The following is a 17,598-nucleotide window of genomic DNA, read 5'->3' as shown; positions in this document are numbered from 1 at the left end:
GGGACGTGTCTCAGAAGACAAATGATTGACAAAATTGCAAACAGATACCAAATCAGCAACCAATGCTTCTTTATATGTGGTCAGAATGTTCATATTTATCTAGAGGATGTCAGGGACATAATGGGACTCCGGATTGAAGGCATAGATGTTTTTAAACATGTAAACCAAGAGGAGGTCAAAGATGAAGATAAAAAAGTGGACGTTGAATTGATGAAGTGGTATGAAGATGCAGACCAACTTCTCACGATAAGCAAGTTGAAACAAATGATGATGAAATCAAGCACTCCGGATGATGACTTCAAAAGACTATTTGTCTTGTTCACAATTGGTGTCATTCTAGCACCAACTATGAAGCCCTATGTTAAAGCTAGTTATCTACCCATGGTTAGAAAAGTATCAGACATTCTGAAATTCAATTGGGGCCAATTCACTCTGACCCATTTATTAATCTCATGTAATAATTACATAGTTAAGAAACAAGTCAACATATATGGCAATTTGACTTTGCTGCATGTCAGTTCTATAAGCTACAACCACCTATAAACAATGTTTACTTTTGGTCTTATGTATTTTTTGCATTGTGTTCATAGTTTTGGTACTGGGAGCGTGTCACTGCGTACACCAAGTACGGGATCAATTACGAGACAATCCAACCACCACTGATAGCGAGGTGGACTGAAGACAATGCTGATCTTCGATGGCATGCTTTTAATCAGACTGGCCTAGATGGAGGAACTGTAAGTTTTGAAACATGCCATCAATATGCTGCTGTTCATATGCATACGTCCTAACTATCTTATTAATTGTTTCTAGCTTATGACGTGCACTACTGGTCAGACCACCCTACAGCAGACCGCCAAGCCAAAAAATATAAAAACAGAAACATCAATGTCAGAACAAGCCCCAATACGTGAGGAGGGTCTAAGCAATGAACAAGTATGTATGACATCTATTTTTGTGCACAACCTCGTTTGTGTGCCTAATTCATTCTTTCCTATTTATGTAGAAGCAATTCCTTGAAGAATGGGCGAACGATAGCTAAACGGACATTGCACTAGCAATGGAAAAAAATTATGGATATAGACCACAAATATGATAGGAAAATATTATCATAAAATGAGGAGTTAGCTAAGATTAGAAAGGAGAAAAGACTGGACAAAAGACTGGAAGCTAGGGTGAGCAAGATAGAAGACGATACTGCAGAAATAAAAATGGATATCAAGGTAACCAGCGTGAGTACTCATTTTTGGTTCCCATCCGTGCTTCATTGTCTAACACAATTTCTCAAAAAATAGAAAATGCAACAGGTACAACAACAAATCCTACAGCTACTGCAAAGTATTGTTGACCCATCTATGCCAACATCTGCACAAGGTCAGCCGTCTATGGCTACATCTTCGCAAGTTCGGTTATCTATGCCTACATTTGCACAAGTTCGGGTATGCAAATGTGGCTTCAGTTCCTTTGTCTAATGTTGGATTTGATATTTTAGAATTTAACAAAAATACCAACTACAGGAATCACCACAAATACTAGTCAAGAAGTCAGCACCAGGTGGCCTACTGCATTTCTCCCATCCACTGGCGAGAATCAATGCTAAAGCACACACTGAAACAAAAGTTAAGATGAAAAAGAACACGCAGCAGCAGAACAACCCCTCTACATAGCACCAAGGCGATGCCTCTACACACATCACACCAAAGAAGCCAATTGTCAACAACGATTACAAAGTGAGTCCAATAGATACAGAAGTCGGATGCTTCGTAGTAATGACTTACGACAATGTTAAGGTTGTACCAATAGGTGATCAAGTTCTTACAGCCAAACAGCTACGCTGTAATTTCACAGATGGCTTTATAGTAGATGAGGTAAACTGATTTCAGATCCTTTTTTTCCACAATAACATGCAAACACCTACTATGTACTAATAACTACACCCTTTGCAGGTCATAAATGCCTATGTTGATTTTAGCAATATGGAGACTGAAGAGGCATCATTCATAACAACTTTCTAAGCCTGGAAGTTGGCTACAGATAATCTAGGTGACCAACGCCTGACATTTAATAAGTTAATTGCCGACAAATGTGTTCAAAGGCATTTGGTATGTAATACTGATTTTGTTTGGACACTTTTACTTGACATTTGCATTCAGGATAATATCCGTATTTATTTTTCAAAGTTTTGTCAATTAGGACGGTTTACTGTATTTCTGGTAATCTCTATTGCAATTATTGTTTTCAGGTTTTTGTGCCTATGGATATAAACAAAAACCACTGGGCTCTCCTAGTGCTAAATTTTATAAAGAAAGAGGTACAACTACTTAACTTGTTAGACTCAACCCAAGATGAAAACTAAGAGAAGGCATTGGTAAGTACAACGTAACACGTACCACCTATTCAATTACAATTACAGTTCGATCAAATTTAACATCTATCTCACCATCCACTAGGTGGAAAGCATATAAGAATGCATTGATTCTTTGGGCAACGATGGCTTGGTTAACTTGCGCGTCTGGAAAAGAATTCCTTATCATAACATACCGCAACAAACAGACGAGTACTCCTTTTCTCTTTTCTACATTAATATTCTACTTCAATTACTAATTATTATGTTCGTGCAGTCATTCATGCGGGGCGTTCATAATATTTTATATGTTGGCATGGGATGGAGAAAAAATGACCAATCATTTCACAAACGTGAGTCTTACAATCCTTGTTAATTTCAAATATCTATAGACTCATTCAATAATTGTTATATGACAGTGCACTATTTTCACTTGTATAGACACAAATGCAAGGATTTAAACGGAGAATATGCATGAGGTTGCTCCTTTCTGATCGCAACATGAGACGACAATAATCATACCAAAATTCTATCACGGTCTGAACTTTTAATTCACATTAAAAATGATCCAGTTGCATCAACTTATACCAGACTATACAAAATATGTTGGGTCTAATATTTTTCTTGATGATTCTTAGGAGGAAGAATACTATGCAAACAATCCAGATGAACAACACCAGCACAAACAGGCTAAAAATTCAAGCAATGTTCAAATAATAGAGACAAACTCCAAACCCTGAGGCCAGCACGAAAGAAGGGAAAGGAACGAAAGGAGGGAAAGGAACAAAAGGAGCAGGAGCTCAAAATAGGAAAAGAGGACGACCACCAACGAAATTAGTTGTCAATACTCCTCCTACTATCGTAGATGAATTTAGTAGCGAATCTATCGCTAAACGAGTTCAAAGGGCCAAGCATCCAGAGAAACAGCAGACCAACCCTTTTAGGCCTTTTTAGAACTAATGTGCTGTCTATTTAGTAAGCTATATTTGATCTTTAGTTTGTCCAGATGGCTAGAACGATGTGTGTTCAGACCTAAACGATGTGCTTAACTAAATTCATGTGTGTTCAGGCGCAAATACTTAGTCAAACATTTTCTTCAGCAATTCATGTGTGAAACTACTAGCGAGTAAAGAGTTCAAACTTACATTGTGTTTAGTTGCCTAATAATTTTTTTCTCTAGCAATTGTCTGATAAAATAACATGCTAGTTTGGATACCCTGAAGCTTCCCAAATCTGATGGACCTATGGACATGAAACAATTTGGATGTCACCTCTAACAGATCAAGCAGATAGCATTTTCTATGAATTTTACTGATATTATTAAGAAAACAATCACTGAGACATTAACCAAACATGCACAATTAAAGAAGAAACTAATGGTCTCCTGTTTCTTTCTGAAAAAAAACTGAACATGAAATGTGTCCCTCATACAAACATCCATATGATACATGTCTAACTGGAAGTATGGAATGTGCCCCTCATACAAGCATGCAATACTACTAACAGAGAAATAACAGCAGCTAAGCTTCATAGTAAAACTAGTCTTCTAAATGAAGTACTAAATCAGCAAATGCCATATAGTCTTCTACATCATCACTTTTTGCTTCAACTCCTGAGACAAGTGCTCCAGTTGACCCAAATTGACGAACTTGTTATTTCTCTGGGTACTCTAAATATATGATCCCACAAGTTTCAGTCATTCCATAAATTGTCATTTCTTTGGGTACTCTAAAGATATGCATCTGGCGTCCCCTGAGACAAGCTTCTTCTTGTTGACAAATGCACTCCATCCAGTGCTTAAAAGGTGTCTGCGGGGTTGGCATGCATCACATTTAGATGCAGATTCATCATAAATCAAGGACCACACACATGACAACTGCACTCCATCTAGTGGTTCAAAGGAAATATCTTTTCCACACAGAAATCTAAAAATCCTTATAATTACAACAACATGGAAGGTATTTGCAGTTGAAGGCAAGCACCCACCTGCAGACATCTGATATGCAAGCCAACTAGAGTTTGCCTAAAGCCTCTGTATGTGCCAACATTAAACTCGTTTGCACAATGTTGTAGCTCAACTGAGGCTCATGCTACTGGCGCTAGTTTAGGCTCATTATCACATCATATCACCGAAACTTGCCATGCTATACTCACAAATCCAAAGGAGCATTCAGACTCACTAAGTAGTGTGCCTGACATTTCCAAGCCAACTTAACATGTCATTCTCAAACAAAAAGGAGCATTCAACCTCGCTAAGTCGTGCACCTAACATAACCATGCTAACTTATTATGCTACTATCAAAAATAAAAAGCAGCATTCAATCTTCTCAGTGAGATATATTTCAGCCATATCACCATCGTCATCCATCAGCTGCTCTATCTCATCTCTGACCTTAAGTAAAAAAATATGGACTGGAATATTGAAAAAAAAAGTTTTAAAAGGATCGCAGCAAGCAAAAGCATCATTATGACCATACTTTTATATTCTAGACTCTCCATGTCAATGCAACCAGGTTGCCAAATTATCAGCGTCGGACTCGTTCCATGTTGATGGAAATAATTTTTGCTATCAGCTCATCTTGTAATGGGTAAGCTTCGGCCTCTAATTCAATAGCCTAAAAAAATAGTGCAATCACTTTATTTTTACTGATGATCCACCAAATCATTATCAGTAACATTGGACATAACTAAAAGTACACAAGCTGATAATGCAGTATGGGTAAGTTCACTATAAATATGAGTACGTACCATTACTAATTTGGCTATTTGATAATCGACAAGGCTAATAATTACAAAACCGGACATGATAGCAGACTGATAGTGCTTATCAGACATATACAGTAGCCCAGTGAGAGGGTTCAAAGTACTAAGTGGGCTCTGACTCGTCACAGGCTAACATCACTTCGAGATGACCTAGCCAATCAAGCTCAGATCAATAAGAAATTGCAGGTTCAGATCAATAAGAAATTGTAGGTTTAATGCAGTGATTGCTAGACAAAACTGACAGAACTTCTATATTTAGTGAACATTTGGCTCCTGAAGTGAAATGCAGAACAAAATCAACAATTCTATACAAATTCAACAATCCAGGAATACTTAGAACTTGGAGAACTTAAGAACTAGGGAATTGGTGTATGTACCTGGATCGGGGGAGAGGTTGCTGTTGACGAATTGGGCGACTGTCTCCTTCCTGGCCATGAGCTTCTGGTAGACCTCGCCGTCCTAGAGGCAGCTGCAGATCTTAGCCCAGTTCTGCAAGTCCTCGACCCTCCTCTGTAGCCAGGTGGAGTAGTCCGCAAGGCGGTACTCCTTGTACCCCTTGTCGGAGACGACCCACCTGGCACTGCGGTTGGTGACGACGAAGGTGAAGACAGTGAAGGCAAAGAGGAGCAGGATGAGGAGGAAGAGCCAGAGGATGCACGAGGCATGGCAGAGCGCCCCCGTGAGGCCCGTGAGGAAGAGCACAAGGAGGAGCACCCCAACACGATCATGGGCTGCTCCAGGAACCGCTCACAGTCGGTGGTTGACGCGCGGTGGCTGAGCCAGGCCCCACCCCCAGCGCGACGAACGGGAGCGCAGACACCGCTGGTCTCGGATCTCGCCTCCTGCACCGTCTTTGTGGCGGACGATTTGAGCGACCACGGACGGTCACGGACGCGCGCACCACGTCGCCCGCACCCTCTCGGCAGCTGGGACAGCCGCCATCGCCGGGCCCAAATCTCGCCTCCTTCACTGCCTTCGCCGGATCTACGCGGTGTCGCCGTTCGTCGGGGACTGGTGAGAAGCTATGGTTTGCTCTTGCCACCCTCGCCCTAGCCCTGGTAGTCAGCGCCGCCGCAGCCCTGCCTTGCCCTCGCCTTGGTAGCCAGTGCCGCCGCAGCACACACACTCGGTGGGAAGGAAGAACAGACATACGAGAGAGTGGCTTTAGTTGAATTTGAGAAATAAACGTGACAAACTATACTACTTCAATCATTCCTATACTACTCAAACATTATTTTACTATTATAAATTTACTATTCTACCCTTAATTACATAAAACAATTTCAAAAATAGAATTATCCCATCTTTTTTTAAGGGCTCATCCCACCAATTTTAGTATGCACTTGGTGCGTATGGTTCCACCATTTAGTACGCACTCGGTGCCTATCTAATTGGTTCCTCTGTCTTTTTAGCCGTCGGATCGGCCCTCATGAGCCGTTCATTTTACGATGACCATCGTAAAAATTCTCCAATTTTTATATCACGAGGGATAGAGGGAGGAAGGTCCTGTCCGCCGCACGTAGAGTGTACACTCCCGAGCCCGTAGTAGGTAAGCACTTTCGACCCATTTGGGCCCGTGCGGACAACAATACTTTGCTGACATCGACGGGCCTCTTTTTATAATGTTTGGCCCTATTTTGACTTTCGTACTCCGATAGAGGGAAAGCACATAGTTCCATCCATCCGTTGGCCCATGAGCTATTCTGCCACAGAAGGCTGAAGGGGGAAAACAACCCTTTTATCTTCCAAAACTATGTCATGATCTAATTTTTTCCTCAAACTTCAAAACCAGAAATCTTAGCCTCTCAAGTCACAAAACTGTTTAAATTAGCTCTTAGCCAGGTTAGGAGTGGTTTTCAAGGCGGTTTCATCAACTTTTGTGGTAAAAAACATTAAATACTTGATAAGGTCTTAAAATTGTTAAAAATATTTCTATGATTTTAAAAATATTAGGACACGATAACATCAAACAAAATATTTGGATCAAGCTTACAAAAAAAATAGCTCTATAAAAATGGGAAATACAAAAAAAATATGGAAAATTCTCAGAATATTTCAATTTAATTATGTCTAACCATTCTTTTAAAAATTTCCCCCCACGAAAGCATGAGATACACCAAGCATGAATCCACACAACATCAAATTTATGTTTTCTTCTTACTATTTATCTCATATTTTTGGTTTGGAAAGTTTTAAAATGTATTTATCCATAAATTACAATGTTTTAGAATTTTTCTACATTTTTTAATATTTTTATAATTTTTAAGAGCTAAATTAAATTTTGGATGCATCTAGAGATATTTTTATGACCTCTCGACATTTTATTTGTTTTTTTTTTAAATGGGCGTTTTTTTGTCTGTTTATAAAATTGGATTCTTGGCCATCCTACCATAAAAATAAAAAACTGCTAAACCTGTTGAGGCATCGATAATTTTTTCACCACATTTTTTGTGTTGTGGGTAGAGGTAGCGGTCACGATACCGCATTATAATATAACCATCACACCGTGGTCGCAAACACGCCCGATACGTTTGCACATGACTGTAGAGACTAGGGGTGTGTTTGGCACAGCGCCATTGCCGGCTCTGGCTCCTTGCGGTGGCTGCTGCAAAGCCATGCCAAACGAAGGGCGCTGAAGCAGCTCAGCGAAGAAGCTAGAGCCGTTTTTTATACAAAGAAGTTGGAGCCAAGAAAAACTTGGTTTTTTCTAGCTTCTTCTTGCAAACTTAGTACAAATTATAATGAAAACTGTAACTAATATTGTTTTCACCAAAAAAAATTCAAGATGATTTTAGTTTTACAGGAGAAGTTGCTATAAAAAAAGTCAGATCTAGAGCCCTTTTAGGAGGATGAAGGACCTGGTTCTGGTTCTAGACTAGAGATGATGTGATAGGCCACCACGACGGACGCGTAACACGCAAGTCCGACCCCGCATGGAAACCACACCGAATCCGCGGTAATTGTGGAGCGAAAAAAACTGTGGCTTTGGTCTACCTAACGGCTAACGGCCGCAATGATAGCCCGCCGCGCCGTCCTAAACGTAATCACGCACGCACCGACGCGCCTCATGAATCATGATGATGTGCACGGCGTGCGCCGGAGGCCGGAGCAACCGTCCGGTAGCTTGCAGGAATGCGGGCGGGCGAGGAGCCGGCGACGCTGCTGGTGCCTCCCTCCGAAGCGCACACGCATGCACTAACGGGACCGCTGGGATCAGATGCCGAGGCCGTCGAGGCTGGTCCGGCCGCTGCAGCCAGCGGGCCGTGCGGGCGCACGACCGTTCGTCCCCGCGCCCACGGGGATGCAAGCTGCCGGCGCCGGGAATTATGCGGCTCACATGCGTGCGTGCCCGGCCCGCTCCACTGCCGAGTGCCGAGCGGGAGGCCGGCCGACCGATGCAGCTGCGGACTGCTGTGGCCCTGTGGGGGATCTCAACTGGTGGTCGGCGCGTATTCCCGCGATATCACGGCCAATCTCGCGACCTCATTTAGGGCAATGATTGGATCTGCTTTTCCGACGGTCGCACAGCCAGGACTGTAGGACACGCCGCCAGCGCAGGCGGCCTTGGCGAGGAGCCCAGGATCGCGGCGCGTTGGGGGAACGAAGAATGGTGATGGAGCGGCCTGTGGGCTGTGAAGGACAGGACTGAACGTCGATCATGGCCCGTGGGACGCTTTCAATAGCGTCCAGGACGTTTTGTCAGATCTGATCTACCACCGGCGTCTCCGGGACACAAGAAGATCAATATGGCAGGGGACGCATTTTTGCTGCCGGGAGTACGTAGGCGTACGGGGTTACCGCCCACTGGCAGGTGAATGTCGAGAGGACTCCTGCTCCTGTGCACTTGTACTGGCTACTGTTACCGGCAGGTGACTGTCGAGACACCTGGGCTCAGGACACAAGGATGCTGAACGAGGTGCGGTCCGATCAGACTGCAGATCGAGTACTCCTACAGTGGGCTTGTTCGTTAATTCATCAAATTAACTATAAAATAGTATTTTTCTTCTACAACAGCCGTATAAATCAGTAGAAACCTATTTAATACCAGCTGAACAAAGCCCAAAACTGTCCGTGGATGCTACTAGCCTACTAGAATGATTCACCACATTCATTTCCGAAGATGTGTCCAGCTACTGATACAAAAGGTTTTGCTGCCAGCCTGTGTCAACTGCACTTTAATAATCCGGGCCCTCGTGCGGTGCACTGAGCCCTCGTTTAGTTTAAAAAAAAAATTCCAAAAAGTGCTACAGTATCTATCACATCAAATCTTGCGATACGTACATGGAGCATTGAATATAGACGAAAAAAAACTAATTGCACAGTTTGGTTGGAAATTTCGAGACGAACGTTTTGAACCTAATTAGTCCATAATTGAACACTAATTACCCAAAAAAACGAAAGCCCTACGATAGCCCAAAATCCAAAGTTCAGCCAACTGGACACGCGCTGAAGCAGAGCACAACCAGTACAGCTGGGCTTCGGTGACAGACTGACTGGCGAATTCGATGGAAGCAGAAACAGTACGAGCACTGACACGTCCGGTTTGTTACAGCCAAGGACGCATCTAGAGTACAGTAGTCAGTATTAGCAGCTCTGCTCAAGAACCAGCAGTTACAAACTTTTTTTTCTTAAAAAAAAGACATGAACAATTACATGTTCAAGCGCCGGAATAATCGCAACTGGCCGGCTCATGTGCTTGATGGCCCTCGGTCATTTTCAGTGGTCCCTGTCGTGGCCTTTAAGGACCGGAGCACGCTGACGCTGAGTTGCTCACTGACCGGCTGTCGTCGAGCCCGGGCACGCGAGGCATGGGCACGGCATGTGCGCTGCACGGAGCTCCATTCATGGCGCAGTCCCCGAACGCCCGGAAATCGGCGAAGGCGATCGGTCCGGCCGCGGCTGGGGCCCAAGGTGTGGTTGAGGTCGGTGAAGGCTCCAAGTCGCAATGCCATCCCAACACGGGCAGGATGTTGGTGTTCGAGCGGAGGCCGGGGTCGCGGCTAGGGTGCGACCTACTCCGCGCGGGGCTGATCCGAACACCGGCTCCGCGCGCGGCAACCTGACGGACGCACAGAGCTGAGAACGAGCAGGCCCCCGTGACAGGCTTTGATGCTGGAAAAGGGCACGGGAACGGTATTTCCGGCTGCCGTCTCTCGGCAGCAACTCCCCAAGCTCCAAATGGCGTGATGGCGGCGCCGGTCGCCGTCGAGATCATTGTCGTTGTCTTTAAGCACGGGCGCAACTCGGCAGTTCAGGGTTTTAACTAGTACGGCACGATCAACTGCTTGATGGTAGCCAGAATGTTAAACGGAAAGCGCGCAACGGAGTTGTCAAGAAGTTGTAGCAAGCAAGGGTAAAGCTCACAGCTTCCTTTGGTCCACACTATCATCGAACAGATCAAACCCGTCGACGCAGCACGTTGATTCGCCCGTGCTCGGCCACGGCATCATGTCATGCCTGCAACAACTCTCGGCGTGTCCACAGAATCAGAGGTTCAGAGCTGTAGTACAATGTTGTCCAACTCCAACGTATGATAGCCTCCTGCTCTTTTTCTTTACCGGAGGATCGCATGAATACACACAATGATGTCGTTGTTACTCTACTCATGTCGTATCAGGGCCGGTTTCAGGCCTTGTTTAGATGCCATCCAAATTCTAAATTTTTTCATTCTCTCTTCACCACATCAATTTTTAGCCGCTTGCATGGAGTATTAAATGTAGGTAAAAAAATAACTAATTACACAGTTTAGTTGGAAATCACGAGATAAATCTTTTGAGCCTAATTGGTCCACGATTGGACAATATTTGCCAAATAAGACGAAAGTGGTACTATTTATCGAATTCATTTTTTTGCAAAGTGAACGAGGCCTCAGTTCTGGAATTATTGAGTTGGGTGACGGGGGCAGAAACAACGGATTCAGGGAGACTAAGGGGGTGTTTGGTTACATGGACTAAATTTTAGTCCATGTCACATCGAACGTTCGAATGCTATTTAGGAGAACTAAATATGAGTTAATTATAAAACTAATTACATAGATGGAGACTAATTTACGAGACGAATCTATTAAGCCTAATTAATCCGTCATTAGCACATATTTACTGTAGCACCACATTGTCAAATAATGGACTAATTAGGCTTAAAAAATTCGTCTCGTAAATTAGCCACAATCTGTGCAATTAGTTATTTTTTCATCTATATTTAATACTTCATGTATGTGTCCAAACATCCGATGAAACAGGGACTAAAATTTTCCTGTAGAAACCAAACACCCCCTAATTGATGAAACCCACTGGGCATTCATTCACTCATGGCACTGAACGCGCTAGCACCGCTCTGAATTCTGCCGCCCGGTAACACGTGTTGATCCAGCGAAGATTACACGTGCCGCGATACAGATTTACAACCAGAGCCGCTGTTCTATTCACACCGGGTATCTAGTCTTGTTCGATTTGTATCGCCAGATCCATCTACGCATTACATTGAGCAGGTGATATACGCAAGGACCAACAAGCGAAATTTCTGCTGCGACACTGACACGACTCGCAAGCGTCCGACCACAGCAGCAGCGCTCCTGTGATCCCGTGGCGGAATAATTTTATGGCGCGGCTCCACGAAAGCTGTGACTTTGCGAGAGTACAGGGTGTGCAGGCTCCCGGCATCACCGCCCTGTGTGTGCCAGTTCTACTATGCCCTGCCTTTGCGACAAAGCGAGCGGCCGGCACACTCGGCTTGGCCGTGCTGGATCGTTTCAGGCCACTAATTGATTGATTGCCGAGTGCCGGCCCACTCGCCGGGTGACAGATCGGTATGGGAGCCGGATTAAAACCGAGGCAGCACTGTGTGGAGGAGGAACGGTGCTGAGTACACGCATGGCATTGAATGCTCAGTGACCAGTGCGCGCCAGCTTTGGAAACAAATCTGGCTGTTTAACCACAGGTGAAATTATGTACATCAGTACAATATGGACACAACTCAGGCTCAGCACCTGGTAAGAAGTACGGAGTACCATGGCGGTGGAAAGATGCTTGAGTATTGAGTTCATGCTTTGATTAGCTTAAAACCCATGCTGCGGTTAACACAAACATGGAAGGATTCAGGAAACGCTTGCAGCTTTTTTTCGCAGAGCTGAGAGCTCAAACGTCTAGTATAGACTAAGTATGAACCGTCAGTTTTTTTAAGAACCTGAAACTTTACTATCAAAAGCAGTGGGGGCTGGAAAACCCTTTTTCCGGGCCGTCAAAAAGCGCGAGTCCGTCCCCCCTCGGAAATCAAGAGCAGAAATCGCGCCATTAGCATTAAAGACTGAGATGTGAATCGCGCGGGCACATGCCCTGCACGGTACGGTCCAGCGAGAGAGGAGGAGGAGGAGGAATTAAAGGCCGGGCGGGCGGGCCGGCCGGCGCTAAAGCGGTCGTGGAAAGCCCACCACCACGATCCGCGCCACAAAAGAGTGCGGTGCGCCCAGCCCTTGTCGGCTGCCTCCGCCTCCGCTCTGCGCATATAACCGGACCCCAGCCAGCCCCGTGACGGCCTCAGTCCCCGAGGACGAGGAGCAGCAGGCAGCAGCTAGGTGCGGACAGGCAGCTCGCTCAAAGTAGCTCACAGTCTCACACTCTGCTGCTACTTCCCCTGTCTGAGCTCTGCTCTGCCTCTAGCCATGGCCTCGCGGATCTTGCCCCCGCTGCTGCTGCTGTTCCTCCTGCTGGGCTCGCATTGCTCTACCGGGGCGGCGGCGGCGAGGCGGCAGCTGCTGCAGTCGCGGCGAGCCCGGGACCCGAACTCGCAGGTCAAGTTCGACTTCTCTCCGTTCCTCATCGAGTACAAGAACGGGCGCGTGAAGCGGCTGATGGGCACCGACGTGGTGGCGGCGTCCTCGGACGCGCTCACGGGCGTCACCTCCCGCGACGTCACCATCGACCCGTCCACGGGCGTCGCGGCGCGGCTCTACCTCCCGAGCTTCCGCGCCAACACCCGGGTGCCCGTGCTCGTCTACTTCCACGGCGGCGCGTTCGTGGTGGAGTCCGCGTTCACGCCCATCTACCACGCCTACCTCAACACGCTGGCCGCCAGGGCGGGCGTCGTGGCCGTGTCGGTGAACTACCGCCTCGCGCCGGAGCACCCGCTCCCGGCGGCGTACGACGACTCGTGGGCGGCGCTCAAGTGGGTGCTCGCGAACGCGGCGGCCGGCGGGTCGGACCCGTGGCTGTCCCAGTACGGTGACCTGTCCCGCCTGTTCCTAGCCGGCGACAGCGCGGGCGGCAACATCGCGCACAACCTGGCATTGCGCGCGGGGGACGAAGGCCTGGACGGCGGCGCGCGGATCAAGGGCGTGGCGCTGCTGGACCCTTACTTCCAGGGCCGGAGCCCCGTGGGCGCCGACTCCACGGACCCGGCGTACCTGCAGTCCGCGGCGCGCACCTGGAACTTCATCTGCGCGGGGAGGTACCCGATCAACCATCCCTACGCGGACCCGCTCGTCCTGCCGGCGTCCTCGTGGCAGCACCTCGGCGCCTCCCGCGTGCTGGTCACCGTGTCCGAGCAGGACCGCCTGAGCCCCTGGCAGCGCGCCTACTACGCCGCGCTCCGGGGCAGCGCCTGGCCCGGGGAGGCCGAGCTGTACGAGACCCCCGGCGAGGGCCACGTCTACTTCCTCACCAAGCTCGGCTCGCCACAGGCGCTCGCCGAGATGGCCAAGCTCGTCGCCTTCATTAACCGCGACTAGCGACCGGACTCCGGAGTACCTGCCGCCGCGGCAACCAGTAACTGCAGTCTGCGGGACCGCGACAACATCACCAGTGTACCTACCTATAGTACCTAGCGAGAGTGAGAGTAGTAGTAATTACTTTTTTGTCCTTGGTGATTACTGTGCGTCTGTGCGTCGGAAGGGAAGAGAAGAACGGTTCCTCCCCAGCAACCCGTCCGGATGGAATGGACAGGGGGACCGGTGTGTGTGTGTTCATTGACTGCAGTCTACACTCTAGTACAGGCTAGCGTGCCCAGTTACAGTAGTCCCAGAGTATAATAGTAGTATTGAAGCGTCGCTCTACTACCGACTGCATCGTGTAATTTTTGTGTGCTATATGGTGGTGATTTTGTCGGAGTGGTCAATTTATTTACTACTATGGCAATCACATGCGCCGGCCACCGCGGTCCGCGCCGGAGAATGTGTGTCTCGCATCATTTTTTTTAAATCTCTTGGGGTGTGCGATTGTGTCAGTGTGTTTCCTGCGTTCGATGTCTCGATCTCGACCCCGACCCCGCCAGTTTTTTTTAGTCTTTTTTTGAATTTTTTTTTATAAATATGCCTATGGAGGTATGATTTTAAAATCGAGACCCTTAACTCGACGTTATTCTTGGTGATGCCGAGCATACACGTCTTGGCGCCAATAATTCTGGTGCCTAGATTGAGGCCACGTTAGTGGCATGGACGCTGACATGATAGCTAACTCGGCGCCGTGGATCTTGACGACGTGATTATTGGCGCCGAGCCAGGTCTTACGTATGAGCCCTTCCTTTCTTTATCTCTTCCTCTCTCTACCACTACCAAGCCAGCATTGTCGCACAGCCGCGCCAATCGCCGCGCGTTGCCCTGGCCGTCCCCGCCCGCGTCGGCCACCGTGCCCGCCACCCGTCGCCTCAGCCCGCTCGCGCAGCCTCGCCGCGCGGAGCGCCGGTCGACCCGCGCCCACCGCGCGCCACCGCCGGCCCCGGCCTCTGCAGCGCCCAGCCGCGCCACCGCCGGTTCGGCTCGTCGCCCTCACCCATGCCCGACGTTCGCTGCAACTCGGGTTCGACTCGTTTGCCTACATCGTCGCCGGCTCAAGCTCTTGAACACGTCGGACTGGTAAAAATTATGAATATGCAATGTAGGTACTTAGTTAGCTTTGATTGTAGTGTAGTAGTTCGATTATTTATTATTTACTCGTTAATATGATGACTCAGATAGTCGATTTAGTTAGTGATCTAGTGAGATAGAAATGTAGATAGATAGAAACATAGATAAATAGGTACATAGATATAGTTAGATAGCTGCTTAGATAGGTATTTATATATTTAGTTAACTAAATAGGATCTAGCTATTTAGTGAGTACACTGTATATATACGTAGTTATTATCTTATTTACTTAGTTTGTAGTTAGAAAGTACTTGTTAGATACTATCTATCGTCTAATTTGGACTAAAGGATATGTGTTTCGTTATGTATTTGAACTAGATGGACAACCTTACCGAGAATCTACTCCGAAAGGATGGTGTGAAGGATAACTTTAATCTGTTCTAGGAGGCTGCTCGACAGCTTGAGGACAAGTACTTTCAGAAAAAGTTGGAGCATGTCAGAATCGCATCAAATGCAGAAGGTAGACAATGGCTCACAGGTTTGATGAGGGATTTAGAGAAATGGACAAGAGCTCACGACGACGGTAGATGGAGGTACGAGTTTCAGTGTAGCAATATGGCGGAGTCATTCAATAAGTTGCTATTGGGGATACGTGGTATGCCCGTGAATGCAATCGTTCAATTCACCTTCTACAAGCTTGTTGCTTGGTTCAATGATAGACACGTCCATGCATTGAAGTTGCGGAGTGATGGAGAGATGTGGGCTCCGAAACTAAAGACACACCTAGAGAAGGCAAACGAAAGGACTAGCACACATAAGGTTATATGTTTTGACCATGGCACAGGGACTTATCAGGTTGAGCATAGGGGCGGTACAATGTCCGACGGCGAGGTCCGAGAGTCGAGGATGGATGTGGTAATCCTCCAAGATTTCACATGCACTTATGGTAAATCAAGGCAGTACCACTTTCTATGTTCTCATTTGGTGGCAGCAGCTAGGCATCACAACTTTAATATCAAGAGCAGGATACCTCATGAGTTCAGTGTTGACACGCTTATGCACACATGGAGCCCCCGCTTCATGCCTTTTCGAGACCCTAGAGAGTGGCCTACATATGATGGGTCAAAGTACATTGTGGATCTAGCTTACTGTTAGAACAAGCGTGGATCAAGGACGAGGACGAGGCATAGGATGGTTATGGATCAGATACCCGAAAGAATGAGGTGCGGGAGAGGAACCCCATTTCTTACTGACCCCGAGCAGTACCAGTGCGGCAAGTGCGGTAGACTTGGCCACAATTCACGCACTTGCCATTGGTAGATTAGTGAGATGCGACTATTGGTTGTTTTCATTATTTCATATTTGTCGTATTCATTCACTTTTTTATGCATATCTCAATTTATACTTGTAATTGTGTCAATTACTTGTATATTTCTAAGTTTATGTTTCATTGTATATTGAATTTCTATTTCATTGACTTTTTTGTAGGATGGCGTAATTCCACCTGCTCGACCCGCGTATGAGGAGACCCACCGAGGATGTCTCATAGCGGAGGGGTAGGTAATAATCTATATGTCTTGTTCAAATTTTTGTGAGCGTACATGTGTTCATGAAGTAACAGGAGACTATGTTTTATTCCATGCAGGACCTTCCGCTCCTTCATCCTAGAACCCACAATGGGTTCTTGACATGCAGTACAACAATAGGTACACTCCTTTCCTGCAAAGAGCTAGCCTAGATGTCATCTCTTTTTAGGTTTGTCGTGGGTTGCCTAAGTTCAACTCAACGGGCATAACTGCATTGGTTGATAGGTATTATCTTCAATCATTGCCTCCATTCATAGCCTTTTGTTCATACGCTTGCCTTTTTGACATGTAATCTTGCTTTGTCTAAAATGTAGGTGATGGCCAGAGACTCACAACTTTCACTTGCCTTTCGGAGATATGACAGTCATGCTCTAGGATTGTTAGAAGATGCTAGGTCTTAGGATTCAGCAATACAGTGACTGGGCAGTGCAGGTTAGAAGGTTGGAGAGCACGAGTAGAGTCCTTCCTTGGGCGTGAGGTTGACGAGCAAGGGGCTCACACTTCTAGAGTTCTAATCTCCTAGCTCCGACAAGAGTTCACACAATACCCTGAGGAGGCAGATGAGGAGACAGTTGGGTACTACTACAGGGCGTGGATCCTACACCTATTTGCCTATGTTCTCTTCCCCGACGCCACGGATGACACTGCGTCATGGATGTGGGTCCACTACCTCACTGACTGGGACCAAGCGAGTCAGTACAGCTGGGCCTCTACAGTGTTGGTTTTCTTTGCCGGCAACTTTGCAAGGCGTGTCGTCGGACTTCATCCTCATCATCACTTGGTGGATGCGTGTACCTGCTCTAGTTGTGGATGTGGGCTCGTCTACTAGTTGGCCGTCCTGAGGTTCTGGCTTGTCGTGAGTGGTTCGTAGGCCAGTCTCCTCGTCGGTAGCCAGCGTGGGCGTACCTTTGGGACCAGGTTAGGGTTCCGCACACAAGGTTAGAGTAGGCGTACATTGAGTTCACAAACGAGCTAGACACGCTCACGACATCTAGTGTAAGTAAATTTTATTTTCCATGCTAGATTGAAATGGTTTAGTATAGCATCTAACATCTTGTTTGGACATGTTG

The 17,598-nt window shown here is 46.8% G+C and overlaps 2 protein-coding genes and 1 long non-coding RNA gene across 3 annotated transcripts; 2 read left to right on the top strand and 1 right to left on the bottom strand.

Moving 5' to 3' along the window:
- The first annotated feature begins 2,271 nt into the window (after positions 1-2,271).
- On the top strand, positions 2,272-3,415 carry LOC136551932 (uncharacterized). The gene is made up of 3 exons (XR_010782700.1): positions 2,272-2,697; positions 2,786-2,881; positions 2,983-3,415. It is a non-coding gene; the product is annotated as an uncharacterized lncRNA (long non-coding RNA).
- Positions 3,416-5,566: 2,151 nt separating this feature from the next.
- Positions 5,567-10,322, bottom strand: LOC136548735 (tetraspanin-7-like). The gene is made up of 2 exons (XM_066540155.1): positions 10,124-10,322; positions 5,567-5,838 (listed from the first exon to the last, which is right to left on the bottom strand). Exons 1-2 carry the CDS (start codon positions 10,320-10,322, stop codon positions 5,567-5,569), a joined length of 471 nt encoding a protein of 156 aa, XP_066396252.1.
- A 2,198-nt stretch (positions 10,323-12,520) lies between these two features.
- Positions 12,521-14,215, top strand: LOC136551931 (probable carboxylesterase 2). Its single transcript, XM_066543458.1, has one exon. It carries the CDS (start codon positions 12,765-12,767, stop codon positions 13,827-13,829), a length of 1,065 nt encoding a protein of 354 aa, XP_066399555.1. The 5' UTR covers positions 12,521-12,764; the 3' UTR covers positions 13,830-14,215.
- Positions 14,216-17,598: the final 3,383 nt, after the last annotated feature.

Source organism: Miscanthus floridulus, chromosome 4, assembly GCF_019320115.1.
Source record: "Miscanthus floridulus cultivar M001 chromosome 4, ASM1932011v1, whole genome shotgun sequence".
Taxonomy (NCBI): Eukaryota; Viridiplantae; Streptophyta; class Magnoliopsida; order Poales; family Poaceae; genus Miscanthus; species Miscanthus floridulus.
This window is presented reverse-complemented; position numbering and strand designations above follow the sequence as displayed.

Coding starts and splice junctions, on each gene's coding strand:
- LOC136551931 (XM_066543458.1), top strand. CDS start 12,765: ATGGCCTCGCGGATCTTGCCCCCGCTGCTGCTGCTGTTCCTCCTGCTG.
- LOC136548735 (XM_066540155.1), bottom strand. CDS start 10,322: ATGATCTCGACGGCGACCGGCGCCGCCATCACGCCATTTGGAGCTTGG. Junction 5,839..10,123: donor TCGGATCAGCCCCGCGCGGA/GTAGGTCGCACC, acceptor TTCCTGGAGCAG/CCCATGATCGTGTTGGGGTG.